The sequence below is a fragment of the Oncorhynchus masou genome, chromosome 28 (genome assembly GCF_036934945.1).
Source record: "Oncorhynchus masou masou isolate Uvic2021 chromosome 28, UVic_Omas_1.1, whole genome shotgun sequence".
Classification (NCBI taxonomy): Eukaryota; Metazoa; Chordata; class Actinopteri; order Salmoniformes; family Salmonidae; genus Oncorhynchus; species Oncorhynchus masou.
In genome coordinates this window covers 82537924-82554510 of record NC_088239.1, presented here as the reverse complement: position 1 = coordinate 82554510, position 16587 = coordinate 82537924, and the positions used below count along the sequence as shown (strand labels likewise).

The 16587-nt window shown below is 46.8% G+C and overlaps 1 protein-coding gene across 1 annotated transcript in view; it reads left to right on the top strand.

Moving 5' to 3' along the window:
- The window catches only part of LOC135518407 (phospholipid-transporting ATPase IC-like), a 53316-nt gene that overhangs the window by 11715 nt on the left and 25014 nt on the right, over positions 1 to 16587 (top strand). Inside the window, exons 2-11 of the mRNA XM_064943580.1 lie at positions 5541 to 5721; positions 6507 to 6604; positions 8819 to 8932; positions 10515 to 10613; positions 11146 to 11207; positions 11763 to 11835; positions 11998 to 12068; positions 12645 to 12727; positions 14796 to 14954; positions 15083 to 15171. Of these exons, the coding sequence (XP_064799652.1) occupies positions 5568 to 5721; positions 6507 to 6604; positions 8819 to 8932; positions 10515 to 10613; positions 11146 to 11207; positions 11763 to 11835; positions 11998 to 12068; positions 12645 to 12727; positions 14796 to 14954; positions 15083 to 15171 (1002 nt within the window). The 5' untranslated portion in view covers positions 5541 to 5567. The remainder of the gene's footprint in view (positions 1 to 5540; positions 5722 to 6506; positions 6605 to 8818; positions 8933 to 10514; positions 10614 to 11145; positions 11208 to 11762; positions 11836 to 11997; positions 12069 to 12644; positions 12728 to 14795; positions 14955 to 15082; positions 15172 to 16587) is intronic.

Genomic DNA, 16587 nt, shown 5'->3' with positions numbered 1-16587 from the left:
TTGTACGTCACAAGCAGAAAAGTAAACAAAGTCTGTTTGTGAAGATGGAAAAGCAGGGCGACGTGGTCTAGTCCGCGTATGGAGAAGTCTGACGCAGAGCTACACAGCCAGACACTTCAAAGGAGGTGGGGTACTTGGCCTGGATCGTGGCGAGAAGCATCTGACTGGACAGGTAGAGGTGTACAGCAGACCGGACAGGTGGAGGAGTACAGCAGACCGGACAGGTGGAGGTGTACAGCAGACCGGACAGGTGGAGGAGTACAGCAGACCGGACAGGTGGAGGTGTACAGCAGACCGGACAGGTGGAGGAGTACAGCAGACCGGACAGGTGGAGGTGTACAGCAGACCGGACAGGTGGAGGTGTACAGCAGACCGGACAGGTGGAGGTGTACAGCAGACACTGTTGCCTCCTTGTATGACAGGCAGAGACTGTGGGATAAATGTGTATATTTATCTGCTTAGAATTTCTGAAATTTGCTTTGGTCAACTTGTCGGGTCAGAGAGGCCTAGGCTTGCAGCTTCTCTTCAGTCATAAATTGTTGCCCTAGAAGACAAATAAATGATCAAGGCTAATCCATTATATATTTAAGCTATAAGGAACGAGAGGTGTGGCATGTGGCCAATGTCTAAGGGCTGGTCCAAGGGCTGTTCTTACGCAATACAGTGGCTGGATACAGCCCGTAGCCGTGGTATATTGGCCATATACCACAAACCCCCAAGTTGCCTTATTGCTATTATAAACTGGTTACCAATGTAATTAGAGCAGTACAAATACAAATACACATTTTTTTTTTTTTTTGTCATACCCGTTGTATACAGTCTGATATACTACGGCTGTCAGCCAATCAGCATTTAGGGCTCGTACCACCCAGTTTATAAAAATAAATATGTACTCACAAAAATACACATCTTAAATGATAGCAGGAACTAGTAAATCATCAAGCTGACATCTGTAAATATTTTTCTTTCGAAGTTTCTCCTCTCTAAACTGTGTAGCCTAAATATTCTCCCCTTGCAAAAAATAAAAAAAAAATACCCCATCTGATTTAAAAAGCAGTGAAAACTAAAATTAATTTCATCCCTTGATGCATATTTTTCAGATACTGAAATAAATAAAACTTAAACACATTATTCCACTCCTTTTCCAGAGACTACAATAACATTTCCTGTGTCATCGTACTGCAAGAAATACTTAATTCTGCAATTTTATTTAATATTCGGCTATATGTGATATGTTATAGGCCAGTCATGGCCCAGGTTTCAGTCACACCAGTTGAAGCTTCCTTGATGCGCTGAGTAAACGATCATTCCAGTCTCCCCGAAATCTTATTGTAAGATTCCCCTCAAATGGCAGTTGGTTTAATTGAGCTTTCCTCAGGTGTTGCATGTTTCTTTAGTGCTGACTGGACACGTTTGCCAAAGTGGAGAATTAGTTCTCGCATGTAGCTATATGTTTATATATGTTTATAGGCCAGTCAGTGTCCAGATTTCAGTTAATATTCCATTTAACCCATCAAGTTTTAAAGTTTCAGCTCTCTCATTTAATCTCTCTCTCATTTAATCTCTCTCTCATTTCAGCTCTCTCTCATTTCAGCTCTCTCATTTCTTGGCAAAGTGAACATGTTATAACACGATATGAGTCTTTCCCAATATCACAACCTTTCGCAATAAAACAAGTCATTCACTAAAAAGATTCAAAGTAGGCAGCGTAAATGGAGACATTCGAGTCTTTTCACAATGTCAAATATTGAAGTAGGCATCGTTAATAAATGACCTCAGTTGATTTGTTCTGAAGATACAGGATCGTTTACATGGCACATTGACACAGTAGGCATACAGTAAAGACAGTGTAGAACAATACGAGACATATATATGTGGTGAAATAGAGGCAAGGGGCGTGGTTGTGGAGATGTGCAGAGTCATCTTGTGACCAGAACAATCAATACTTCTATTGTCCATTGGTTAGAAAGGAAATGTGTTTTTCCTGCTTCTCCCAACACCTCGCAGTGCAGCACCCCCCCCCCTGGGTGGAGAGCAATTGTGCGGGATTAAGTGCCTTGCTCAAGAGCACAATTGGAGGAGATGGTACTTGGGAGCCTTCCAGCTGCCAGTTCAGTTCCATACCCATTGTTGTATTGTCCTGGGCTTGAACCATTGTAGACAAAGCACCACACCCATGCATTGGTCCTGTAGTAGCCTAGCTTAGAGGAGTGTTTCCTGTAGTAGCCTAGCTTAGAGCAGTGTTTCCTGTAGTAGCCTAGCTTAGAGCAGTGTTTTTCCTGTAGTAGCCTAGCTTAGAGCAGTGTTTCCTGTAGTAGCCTAGCTTAGAGCAGTGTTTCCTGGTCCTGTAGTAGCCTAGCTTAGAGCAGTGTTTCCTGTAGTAGCCTAGCTTAGAGCAGTGTTTCCTGGTCCTGTAGTAGCCTAGCTTAGAGCAGTGTTTCCTGAAGTAGCCTAGCTTAGAGCAGTGTTTCCTGTAGTAGCCTAGCTTAGAGCAGTGTTTCCTGTAGTAGCCTAGCTTAGAGGAGTGTTTCCTGTAGTAGCCTAGCTTAGAGCAGTGTTTCCTGGTCCTGTAGTAGTCTAGCTTAGAGGAGTGTTTCCTGTAGTAGCCTAGCTTAGAGCAGTGTTTCCTGAAGTAGCCTAGCTTAGAGCAGTGTTTCCTGAAGTAGTAGCTTAGAGCAGTGTTTCCTGTAGTAGCCTAGCTTAGAGCAGTGTTTCCTGTAGTAGCCTAGCTTAGAGCAGTGTTTCCTGTAGTAGCCTAGCTTAGAGCAGTGTTTCCTGAAGTAGCCTAGCTTAGAGCAGTGTTTCCTGATCAGTAGCCTAGCTTAGAGCAGTGTTTCCTGAAGTAGCCTAGCTTAGAGCAGTGTTTCCTGTAGTAGCCTAGCTTAGAGCAGTGTTTCCTGTAGTAGCCTAGCTTAGAGCAGTGTTTCCTGAAGTAGCCTAGCTTAGAGCAGTGTTTCCTGAAGTAGCCTAGTTTAGAGCAGTGTTTCCTGTAGTAGCCTAGCTTAGAGCAGTGTTTCCTGAAGTAGTCTAGCTTAGAGCAGTGTTTCCTGTAGTAGCCTAGCTTAGAGCAGTGTTTCCTGTAGTAGCCTAGCTTAGAGCAGTGTTTCCTGAAGTAGCCTAGCTTAGAGCAGTGTTTCCTGTAGTAGCCTAGCTTAGAGCAGTGTTTCCTGTAGTAGCCTAGCTTAGAGCAGTGTTTCCTGAAGTAGCCTAGCTTAGAGCAGTGTTTCCTGAAGTAGCCTAGCTTAGAGCAGTGTTTCCTGAAGTAGCCTAGCTTAGAGCAGTGTTTCCTGAAGTAGCCTAGCTTAGAGCAGTGTTTCCTGAAGTAGCCTAGCTTAGAGCAGTGTTTCCTGAAGTAGCCTAGCTTAGAGCAGTGTTTCCTGAAGTAGCCTAGCTTAGAGCAGTGTTTCCTGAAGTAGCCTAGCTTAGAGCAGTGTTTCCTGTAGTAGCCTAGCTTAGAGCAGTGTTTCCTGGTCCTGTAGTAGCCTAGCTTAGAGGAGTGTTTCCTGGTCCTGTAGTAGCCTAGCTTAGAGGAGTGCCCTGGAAAACATTCCCTACACCTTTACACTTCCACCAGCCTGTACCACTTCCACCAGCCTGTACCACTTCCACCAGCCTGTACCACTGCCACCAGCCTGTTCCACCGCCACCAGCCCGTACCACCGCCACCACCCTGTACCACTGCCACCCTGCCACCGTACCACTGCCACCACCCCCGTACCACTGCCACCACCAGCCTGCATAGCTTAGAGCAGTGTTTCCTGAAGTAGCCTAGCTTAGAGCAGTGTTTCCTGATCATTTGTCCTGTAGTAGCCTAGCTTAGAGCAGTGTTTCCTGGTCATGAGACACAAAGTGGTGCACATTTTAGTATTTGCCTAAGCACTACACATCTTGATTTAAATCGTCAAAGCTTGATACGTTGATAATCTGAAACAGCTTTGTAGTGTCAGGACAAAAGGAAGGTGTACCCCTTTAGCTACCCAGTACCTGGATTGAAAAACCGCCACCAGTCCGTACCACCGCCACCAGCCCGTACCACCGCCACCAGCCCGTACCACCGCCACCAGCCCGTACCACCGCCACCAGCCCGTACCACCGCCACCAGCCCGTACCACCGCCACCAGCCCGTACCACCGCCACCAACCCGTACCACCGCCACCAGCCCGTACCACCGCCACCAGCCCGCACCACTTCCACCAGCCTGCACCACTTCCACCAGCCTGCACCACTGCCACCAGCCTGCACCACTGCCACCAGCTCCGCCCGCACCACTGCCACCACCAGTACCACCGCACCACTGCCACCAGCCTGCACCACTGCCACCAGCCTGCACCACTGCCACCAGCCTGCACCACTGCCACCAGCCTGCACCACTGCCACCAGCTCCGTACCACTGCCACCACCCTGTACCACTGCCACCAGCCTGTACCACTGCCACCAGCTCCGTACCACCGCCACTAGCCCGTACCACTGCCACCAGTCCGTACCACTGCCACCAGCCCGCACCACTGCCACCAGCCCGCACCACTGCCACCAGCTCCGCACCACTGCCACCAGCCCGCACCACTGCCACCAGCTCCGTACCACTGCCACCAGCTCCGTACCACTGCCACCAGCTCCGTACCACTGCCACCAGCTCCGTACCACTGCCACCAGCCTGCACCACTGCCACCAGCCTGCACCACTGCCACCAGCCTGCACCACTGCCACCAGCTCCGTACCACTGCCACCAGCCTGCACCACTGCCACCAGCCTGTACCACTGCCACCAGCCTGTACCACTGCCACCAGTCCGTACCACTGCCACCAGTCCGTACCGTTGACACCAGGCAGGATGGGGCCATGGACTCACACTGTTTACGCCAAATCGTGACTCTGCCGTCAGCATGACGCAACAGGAACTGGGATTCGTTGGACGTGTGCAATTTATTTTTTCACTACAATTGTCCAGTGTTGGTGATCGCGTGCCCCACTAGAGCCACTTGTTTTTAGCTGATAGGAGTGGAACCCGGTGTGGTCGCCTGCTGCAATAGCACATCCGTGATAAGGACAGACGAGATGCCGTTCTGCACACCACTGTTGCACTGTGTTGTTATTTGTCTGTTTGTAGGTGGGCCTGTTAGCGTGCACGATTCTTGCCAGTCTCCTTCCACCTCTCATCAACGTGCTGTTTTTACCCAAAGGACTGCCGCTGACTGGATGTTGTTTTGTTTGTCGCACCATTCTCTGTAAACCCTAGACACTGTCGTGTGTGTGTGTGTGTGTGTGTGTGTGTGTGTGTGTAAAGCCCAGGAGGCATGCTGTTTCTGAGCTGCAGTTAATTTATGAACTCAAAGTAGCCGGCTGACAATGACTGTTATTGGCTAAATGGCCGACAGCTGGTGCTTCTAGATAACACTGGTGGTTTGTCCTACTCCTTCGTTGACCAAATCCACATGACATTAGATTCTCTCTCTCGCCACAATTAGACGGCACATTAGTTTCTGATTGTAAAAGGGAAATTAAACAATGGTAAAAATAATCTCTCCACCCCCCCCCCCCCAGTGAGCGACCTCCAGACGTCTCATTACCATGAGTCGGGAGCGATCAGACTCCCAGGGGTCACTGGGCCCTGACGATGAGGTCATGCCGTACAGTGACGACGAGACGGATGATGAGCTGGACCCCGGCTCAGACGAAGAGGGGCCCCCAGGGGGGCCACAGCCTGAGGAGGTCAAGAGCACCGGTGAGAGACTGGGAGCAGACACTGGAGAATAGCTGCAGAACACACACACACACACACACACACAGCCACACAAACACCTCTTCCATTAGACAATCTGAGAACACACCGATGAGGCCCTACCTTTTTGATTTGTTTAGAAATGTACCAGTTTCACCATTCAAGCATATTCCCTCTGACTCTCTGTTGGTCTGTTTCTAGAGTCTGGCTATCTGTTTCTAGAGTCTGTCTGGCTGTCTGTTTCCAGAGTCTGGCTATCTGTCTGGCTGTCTGTTTCCAGAGTCTGGCTGTCTGTTTCCAGAGTCTGGCTGTCTGTTTCCAGAGTCTGGCTGTCTGTTTCCAGAGTCTGGCTGTCTGTTTCCAGAGTCTGGCTGTCTGTTTCCAGAGTCTGGCTGTCTGTTTCCAGAGTCTGGCTGTCTGTTTCCAGAGTCTGGCTGTCTGTTTCCAGAGTCTGGCTGTCTCCAGAGTCTGGCTGTCTGTTTCCAGAGTCTGGCTGTCTGTTTCCAGAGTCTGGCTGTCTGTTTCCAGAGTCTGGCTGTCTGTCTCTAGAGTCTGGCTGTCTGTCTCTAGAGTCTGGCTGTCTGTCTGGCTGTCTGTTTTGCTGTCTGTTTCTAGAGTCTGGCTGTCTCTAGAGTCTGGCTGTCTGTTTCTAGAGTCTGGCTGTCTGTTTCACTGTCTGTTTCTAGAGTCTGGCTCTCTGTCTGGCTGTCTGTTTCCAGAGTCTGGCTGTCTGTCTGTTTCCAGAGTGTCTGTTTCCAGAGTGTGACTGTCTGTTGGTGTGTTTCCAGAGTCTGGTTGGAGTGTCAAAGCGAACGACAGAGCCTTCTGTAACCTGCCAGAGTTTCAGAAAAAATACCTTTTGTGTCTCAAGAAGAGCAAGTACGCAGTAAGTCACCTCTCTCCGGTTCCACCATTAGAAATCATATTGTTCCACCCCTAACTGCTGATTCAGACATGGGCCGTGTTCATTCGGCCAATGGAAAAACAAGTGTTGCTTATTGGAGAAGTTCAGGCATGAGCCGTGTTCATTAGGCCAATGGAAAAACAAGTGTTGCTTATTGGAGAAGTTCAGACATAGTAGCTGACTGTTTTGAGCCTAATGAACACAACCTTCATCTCATCTTTTTCTATCTAAATATTTACTGGCAACAGCAGGTTGTGTCGGAGTAATGACAGCTGCTGGTAGGTTTGGCAACACAACCTTTTCAAAGGTAGAGACTAAGACAGAAACCCAGCCATGTCATGTGCTTTGGTGGTTTTACGTTTGTGGACAGGCTAAATAAAATCTACCTATGCAATGGCTCAACACGAGGTGTTTAACGTCAAGATTTCATCCTTTTGGATCACCTCATACACAACTTTTTTTTCATTCAATTGTCGTCATTGTTGACGCCGTATCGGATACAGTGCATCACGGACGGTGAGTTAATTCTACTTCCTCTTCGCTCTGCTGATACGCGTGTCTCATAGGCTGGCCATGAGGGCTTTGAGGGATTGGCGGGGAGGGGTTTGAGGTGGTGGCTGGACACAATGCAAATGGTCCGGGAAGCCATTTGATTACCAGTTTATCACCTGTCCTGTGGTGATCCAACTACCTTTCTTTTGGGTTCATTTACTTGTTAGTCACCAGGGACGCTACAATATTATCACAGTATGCAGGTCCCGATGCGATGTGTATTGTGATTCTATGTGTATTGTGATTCTATGTGTATTGTGATTCTATGTGTATTGTGATTCTATGTGTATTGTGATTCTATATGTATTGTGATTATATGTGTATTACAAATCGATATTACGATTCAATGTTCCGAACATATTGCTCACCATATGTCTGCAGCAGAGAGACGAGATCCATGAGAAAATTCTGAAAACAAGTTGGCTCACTATTTTAAAAAGATTGAGAACAAGCTTTGACGGAAGAACATTTGACATTGTCAAAAAATAATATTGCGATTTTATATCGTTAAAATAATTTCCTGATATCTAAAATGTTTATTTAAAAAAATAATAATAATGATGATCTCTACTAGTCATCATGAGAATAGTCCGTGTTCGCACACTCCCATGCACACTCCCATGCACACTCCCAAGTGTCGATCGTCAGAAAGCTATCATGGGATCCACGAGTTAATCTGACTGGATAAATTGAATAAGGGGAGAAAAAAAAATTGTCTCTTTAAGCGCCACCCCTAAGACCGCCCCTAAGACCGCCCCTAAGACCGCCCCTAAGACCGCCCCTAAGACCGCCCCTAAGACCACCCCTATCCTTTTAATGGTACTTAGCCTGGCCAATGTTTTATTTACGTGCCCTTGGTTAAAGACTATACTCTTAAGGTCACTGACAATTACTTTAGCATCATGTTAACTCCAATGAAATAGTCCAGATAAAGTCTTAGAGTCCTACTCCCCAACCTATTACTGAGGTGTTGTAGATGCAGGGTTACATCCAAAATGGCACCCTATTCCCCTAGAAACACTAAACCAGTTATGGGCCCTGGTCAAAAGTAGTGCACTATATAGGGAATGGGATGCCAATTGGGACTGGAGTGGACACACGTGTTGTTTTTGTCGGATCATTTGCCTCCTTCTCTCAATACTGTGGCTGCAGTTTGTTTATGGAAATGATCCTCTGCCTACCAGCAGCCCTGAACGCTCCATTTAGTTTGACTGAGAAGGTGTTGGGAAGTAGAGAGAGAGAGGGGGAGAGAGAGAGAGAAACTCTGAGTGTGTCGAGTAACACACTTTGCCATTCCTTGTCATTGCCAAATGTCAGGTCATGCCATTTGGCACATGACATGGAGTGGATTTGTTTAAGAAACTGGTAACAAGGCTAACTGCCTTCCATTTAAAAAAAAATATATATATTTTGTTTTATTTGTTCGAGTGGCCACTCGAGTGTTTGGTCAATATAATGGATAATGTGTGTTCATACATGAGAACTGTAATTTGTTAGTCATGTGATATCTCAATTGGCCCGAGAGGGAGGTGGGTTGGAGGGGGCTGGGAGGGGCTGCATCGGGGGGGGGGGGTTGTCGTCATGTTTACTGTTGCCTTGTTTTTGACCGTGTTTGTGTACTTGTCCTTCTCGTTTTGTTTGTAGGGGAATGGAATCAAGACGTACAAATATAACGCCTTGACGTTCATCCCACTGAATCTGTTCGAGCAGTTCAAACGAGTTGCCAACCTTTACTTCCTGGCCCTGCTCATCCTACAGGTCAGTCTGCTGTGTTACATCCTGTGTGTTACATCCTGTGTGTTACATCCTGTGTGTTACATCCTGTGTGTTACATCCTGTGTCTTACATCCTGTCTTACATCCTGTCTTACATCCTGTCTTACATCCTGTCTTACATCCTGTCTTACATCCTTACTGATTTACAAGAATCTTCTGTGGTAGACTGTGGGGTTCCACTGACAGCAAAGAGTCTTCTGTGAGACATCCCAACTTCTACTACACTATGGATGGAAGGATTGCGATTGGCTTGTTTTTTTTTATTGCGAGCAGTTTAAATGAATTTACATAAATGTAAATACTGACACATCATCATATAACACATAATGGCCCTGGCATGAGCAATGAGTGATGTGTTATTGGACAGCAGAAACACGGGGGGGGGGGGGCAGTTCCCCCCCCACAGTTCAAACATTCACCCCCATAGTTTTACTTTTATGTCTGTGTATTAAAAAAAAAAGAAGTTACAATTGAGTGACAGGTTGGCACAAAAATAATCTGTATCTGCGCTGTGTTAGCACAATGGACAGAGCGGTGTGTGTTGGGAGGGAATGCAAAGCCACTAAGGCGGTTAGGTATGACTCCTTTGGGTTCCCGTAGACAGCGAGGGGAAAGACAGGTGAGACGTCATCAAGTTTGAAGTCACTTGTGCACAGTTGCAGTGGCGCTGACACATTTACATTTTTACATTTAAGTCATTTAGCAGACGCTCTTATCCAGAGCGACTTACAAATTGGTGAATTCACCTTCTGACATCCAGTGGAACAGCCACTTTACAATAGTGCATCTCAATCATTTAGGGGGGGTGAGAAGGATTACTTTATCCTATCCTAGGTATTCCTTGAAGAGGTGGGGTTTCAGGTGTCTCCGGAAGGTGGTGATTGACTCCGCTGTCCTGGCGTCGTGAGGGAGTTTGTTCCACCATTGGGGGGGCCAGAGCAGCGAACAGTTTTGACTGGGCTGAGCGGGAACTGTACTTCCTCAGTGGTAGGGAGGCGAGCAGGCCAGAGGTGGATGAACGCAGTGCCCTTGTGTAGGGTGTAGGGCCTGATCAGAGCCTGGAGGTACTGCGAGCAGTTTAAATGAATTGCCAAATGTCAGGTCATGCCATTTGGCACATGACATGGAGTGGATTTGTTTAAGAAACTGGTAACAAGGCTAACCCCACCGATTTCAACGGGCCCCTTTAGTCACTTCATCCTGGCACCGGGTTCACAGGTCAGGGTGTATCAATAGACTAGAAATGGTTGTACTTTCCTTTCTTCGCCCATTATCAGATTATTCCTGTGATCATTATTCCATAATACACTCTTGTGATTATTACTCTGTGATTATTCCTGTGATCACTGCTGCCTTGAATCCTCTGAACGTGTTTGATTGAATGATGAAGTAATAGTTTCTGTGATATTAATTTGTAACAATGTTTTTTATTTTATTTCCTTTTTAATATATTATTATTATTTTTTTTCCTGTTCTTGGGATCACCAGATTGGATTAGATTGAATGTTAAAGTAACGGACTTTGATATTAATAATACACTCTTGTGATTATTCCTCTCTCATTAGATTATTCCTGAGATCACCACGTTGCCTTGGTACACGACCTTAGTGCCTTTAGTTCTGGTGCTGGGAATCACAGCCATCAAAGACCTAGTGGACGATCTGGTGCGTGACTCATCCACTTCTCGCTGGCTACATCAAATTCTTCACTCTTCTCCCAAAGTCTTGGCGCCGAAACGTGGTGTCCTATAGATCAGTAGTTCCCAATATTTTCCTTTCCGGGCACCACCAAATCAACGTCATAAGCTCTTGAGTACCAGCTTTCGCGGAGTCGCGGAATTCTTTAACATAAAATATTTTAGAGGTCAAATTTCAGAATCAATATTCTCAGTGAATGTAACAGATTAAAGGCCTTTCATTACAGATGGATATTTGTTCAACACTTTTCATTGTATAAATTAATTTACAATTGTTTATAACCTCCATTATTGTCCCAATTTATTCTTTTTGGAGAAAATATATTTTTATATAATAATTTGCGGAACCACCTGCAACTAAGAAAAAGGCCTCTTTTTATTTATGTTTCTCCCCCCCCCATTGTCATGTGCAGTACACTACATTTTGTTGTGAAGAGCTCACTGTGGTCCATTAGTGTAATTCCGAACCCTGGCTGGTGTTTTCCCTCCCCGTCTAATAGGCCCGCCACAGGATGGACAAGGAGATCAACAACAGGAAGTGTGATGTCCTCCTGGATGGCAGGTAATGAGGACGATGAACCATAGACATGGATAGTTATGTACTTGGAATTGACCCTGCAGTGCCATTGAGGGCTTTCACCATTTTGAAGGAGTCAACTGGGTGGGACTTTCTATAGGTTAAGGAAGGATCACATGATTCCATCCAGGTCATAAGGAGGGATCAGCCAATGAGTTATACTTATGTGCCAACATTCTATGACTGCAGGTGGCAGTAAATCGCCATCCTTGTCTTTATACCTGTTCAAACAACAGCCTCCAGGTGGCAGTGTGCACCCTTTCTGTTTGTTTACCAACTCATAGAAGTAGTAAAAGAAGAAGCTCTGACACCATAATGGGACAGATGCAAAGAGGAGTCGTCTATCTAAGTCTATGGTGTGAACATAGAAACCAGAACAGTATTGTGTTCTGGATCTCCATAGTGCAACAGTGTACCTTTTTGTTATCTCTTACCTTGTTTATTGTATTGTCTGTGCTATGCATCAACAAGATGAACTTCATGTTTTGAACATGATAAAGAATGGGGGGAAAAAATGACTGAAACTTTTTCCAAACCCAGGTTTCAAGAGTCAAAGTGGATGAACATCCATGTTGGTGATGTGGTTCGTTTGAAGAAAAATGGTCACATCCCGGTAATGTCATTTATTTGTTCTTCGACTCTGTTCCTTTAAAAAAAATTTTTACATTTCATAATGTATTATTCATTTGATTGAATTGAAACCAACCAGCCATTTTATAATTCAGTAACCCAAAAAATGATTTGATCATTTGTTTTTTAAAATTGTTTTTTTTAGGCCGACATACTGTTGTTGTCCAGTTCAAACCCCAACAGTCTTTGTTATGTGGAAACTGCCGAGCTCGATGGGTAAGATGTTCTCTAATACAAGTAAATGTATTGACCTTCCTGTCACAAATGGCATCCTATATCTTACATATTCTATGTGCCCTAGTCAAAAGTAGTGCACTTGAGTCCTATTGGCTCTGGTCAAAAGTAGTGCACTATCTAGGGAATATGTTGCCATTTGGGACACAGCCCATGTCTTCAAACCTTGTTGTGTAATCTGACATTTCATAATGGGGTTGTCAACAACTGTTCCTTGATAACAGGAGAAATTACATTAACAGGACGTGCCTTTTGTGTAAACATAAACATTTTAAGAGCTGAAGTTGGATTAAAAAAGGGTTTGCTGAGACTTGTTGTAGTCGGTCTGTTTTAAGCCTGTTGATTTTATATTGATAATTGTTTGATTAATCAAACAAGGTTATCAAAAGGCTAACATGGTTTAGTTTCTTTAAATGTACAGATGCTCCCTAGCCTGAGTACCAGTCTGTTTGTGCTAGCATGCCAAATAAGCGAGACCAGATCTGGGACTAAGATAGATGTTCCCTGCATACTGTAGAAGTCCACTGGAAAATTAAAGTACGTTCATTGATTTTTCAGGGAAACCAACCTGAAGTTCAAGATGGGTCTGAAAGTGACAGACGAGAGACTGCAGGAGGAGGGCCAGCTGGCACAGTTTGACGGTAACATACTGCTGTACTGTAACTAGAGAAAATACATGGAGAGTGTCACAATATTATTTTAGAGAGCGTGTGCAGATGAGAGTGGAATCTTGAGATTCCTTTTAGTGTCTTCCAGATGTATTTGCAGTCGTAAACTATGGGGTCACCCAGGGTGGCAGTCATTGTTTGTCAAATATATCCTGTCTAGCTGTGCAGCTAGCTAGACTCTGCCTGGTCACGGTTTCCTTCACCACCCCCAGCTATGATGGTGTGAGCCATAGAAATAGAATGAGTAGAAAGGACTTGCAACACCTCATCGTAACAAGTTGAAACTCATTCTGATACTGTTCCCTCGTACGGCCAGGATAGCGGGGTCACTGTTCCCTCGTACGGCCAGGATAGCGGGGTCACTGTTAGTGGGGTCACTGTTCCCGTACGGCCAGGATAGTGGGGTCACTGTTCCCTCGTACGGCCAGGATAGTGGGGTCACTGTTCCCTCGTACGGCCAGGATAGCGGGGTCACTGTTCCCTCGTACGGCCAGGATAGTGGGGTCACTGTTCCCTCGTACGGCCAGGATAGCGGGGTCACTGTTCCCTCGTACGGCCAGGATAGTGGGGTCACTGTTCCCTACGGCCGTACGGCCAGGATAGCGGGGTCACTGTTCCCTCGTACGGCCAGGATAGCGGGGTCACTGTTTCCCAGGATAGCGGGGTCACTGTTCCCTCGTACGGCCAGGATAGCGGGGTCACTGTTACGGCCAGGATAGCGGGGTCACTCGTACGGCCAGCGGGGATAGCGGGGTCACTGTTCCCTCGCACGGCCAGGGTAGCGGGGTCACTGTTCCCGGCCAGGATAGCCGGGGTCACTGTTCCTCGTACGGCCAGGATAGCGGGGTCACTGTTCCCCTCGTACGGCCAGGATAGTGGGGTCATACGGCCGGGGTCACTGTTCCAGGGTAGTGGGGTCACTGTCGTACGGCCAGGATAGTGGGGTCACTGTTCAGGGTAGTGGGGTCACTGTTCGTACGGCCAGGATAGTGGGGTCACTGTTCCCGTACGGCCAGGATAGTGGGGTACGGCCAGCGGGGATAGCCAGGATAGTGGGGTCACTGTTCCCTCGTACGGCCAGGATAGTGGGGTCACTGTTCCGGCCAGGATAGCGGGGTCACTGGTACGGCCAGGATAGCGGGGTCACTGTTCCCTCGTACGGCCAGGATAGCGGGGTCACTGTTCCCTCGTACGGCCAGGATAGCGGGGTCACTGTTCCCTCGTACGGCCAGGATAGTGGGGTCACTGTTCCCTCGTACGGCCAGGATAGTGGGGTCACTGTTCCCTCGTACGGCCAGGATAGTCCGGGGTCACTGTTCCCGCACGGCCTAGTGGGGTCACGGCGGCCAGGATAGTGGGGTCACTGTTCCCGGCCAGGATAGTGGGGTCACGGCCAGGATAGTGGGGTCACTGTTCCCTCGCACGGCCAGGATAGTGGGGTCACGCACGGCCAGGATAGGATAGTGGGGTCACTGTTCCCTCGTACGGCCAGGATAGCGGGGTCACTGTTCCTCGTACGGCCAGGATAGTGGGGTCACTGGCCACGGCCAGGATAGCGGGGTCACTGTTCCCTCGTACGGCCAGGATAGCGGGGCCAGGATAGCGGGGTCACTGTTCCCTCGGGGTCACGGCCAGGATAGCGGGGGTACGGCCAGGATAGCGGGGTCACTGTTCACGGCCAGGATTCCTCGTACGGCCAGGATAGCGGGGTCACTGTTCCCTCACGTACGGCCAGGATAGTACGGCCAGGTGGGGTCACTGTTCCCGGGGTCACTGTACGGCCAGGATAGGTAGCGGGGTCACTGTTCCAGGATAGCGGGGTCACTGGCCAGGATAGTGTGGGGTCACTGTTCCCTCGTACGGCCAGGATAGCGGGGTCACTGTTCCCTCGTACGGCCAGGATAGTGTGTTGTCACTGTTCCCTAGTACGGCCAGGATAGTGTGTTGTCACTGTTGTCTTGTTTCTCCGTACAGCCATGATAGTGTGGTCACTGTTCCCTTATACAGCCGTGATAGTGTGTTGTCTTGTTTCTCCGTACAGCCATGATAGTGTGTGAGGAGCCTAACAACCGTCTGGATAAGTTCACGGGGACCATGCGTTGGAGGAAAGACCGATTCCCTCTGGATCTGGACAATATGATGCTGAGAGGATGTAGGATCAGAAACACTGACGAGTGTCACGGACTGGTCATCTTCGCAGGTAAGAACACACTTTTCGGAACCAACGAACACACGCCAACGACCACGGTCATATTGCAAATATTGCTGCCTTGGACTTAATCTCATCCAAACCCTTTACTCTGCTGTTTGTTCACCGTTCTGCTGTAGGCGCTGACACGAAAATCATGAGGAATGGGGGCAAGACCAGGTTCAAGAGGACTAAAATCGATGAGCTGATGAACTACATGGTGTATAGTGTAAGTGGTACACTCAATCATCCCCTCGCAATATTTCAGCTTGTATGAAATGAAGTCTCTTAATAACAGCCATCTACAGTGCCTTCAGAAAGCATTGATACTCCATGACTTATTCTACATTTTGTTGTCACAGCCTGAATTCAAAATGGATTCATTTAATTGCTCACCCATCTACACACAGTAGCCCATAAAGACAAAGTGATTTTTAAAATTTTTTTTTAACAAATATATTGACTTTAAATACAGATATCAAATTTAGAGATATTTACGCCTCTGAGTCAATACATGATAGAATCATCTTTGGCAGCGATTACAGCTGTGAGTCTTCTTGGTGAGTCTCTAAGAGCTTTTCTTTTTTTGGGGGCGGCAGGGTAGCCTAGTGGTTAGAGCGTTGGGCTAGTAACCGGAAGGTTGCGAGTTCAAACCCCCGAGCTGACAAGGTACAAATCTGTCGTTCTGCCCCTGAACAGGCAGTTAACCCACTGTTCCCAGGCCATCATTGAAAATAAGAATTTGTTCTTAACTGACTTGCCTGGTTAAATAAAGGTAAAATTAAAATAAAATAAAAAATTCACTGGATTGTGCAATATGAACCCATTTTTAAGCTCTGCCAAATTGGTTGTTGATCATTTTCTATTTCTTGCCATAGATTTTCAAGTAGATTTAAGTCAAAACTATAACTCGGCCACTCAGGGCTATTCACTTTCTTCCTGGTAAGCAACTCCAGTGTATAGTTGGCCTTGTGTTTTAGGTTATTGTCCTGCTGGAAGGTGAATTTGTCTCCCAGTGTCTGTTGGAAAGCAGACTGAACCAGGTTTTCCTCTAGGATTTTGCCTGTGCTTAGCTCTATTCTGTTTTTTTTTTACCCTAAAAAGCTCCCTAATCCTTGCTGATGACAAGCATACCCATAACATGATGCAGCCACCACCATGCTTGAAAATAAGAAGAGTGGTTCTCAGGGATGTTGTTGGATTTGCCCCAAACATAACACTTCGTATTGCAGTATTACTTTAGTGCCTTGTTGCAAATAGGATGCATGTTTTGGAATATTTTTATTCTGTACAGGCTTTCTCCTTTTCACTCTGTCAATTAGGCTACTATTGTGGAGGAACTATAATTTTGTTCATCCATTCTCCAGGTTCTCCTATCACAGCCATTAAACTCTATAACTGTTTTAAAAGGAACATTGTCCTCATGGGGGCATCCCTGATTGGTTTCCTTCCTCTCCGGCAACTGAGTTGGGAAGGACGCCTGTATCTTTGTAATGACAGGGTGTATTGATACACCATCCAAAGTGTAATTAATAACTTCAGCATGCTCAAAGGGATATTCAATGTCTCCTTTATGTTTACCCATCTACCAATAGGTGTCCTTTGTGAGGCATTGGAAGAACCTTGTGGTTGAATCTGTGTTTGA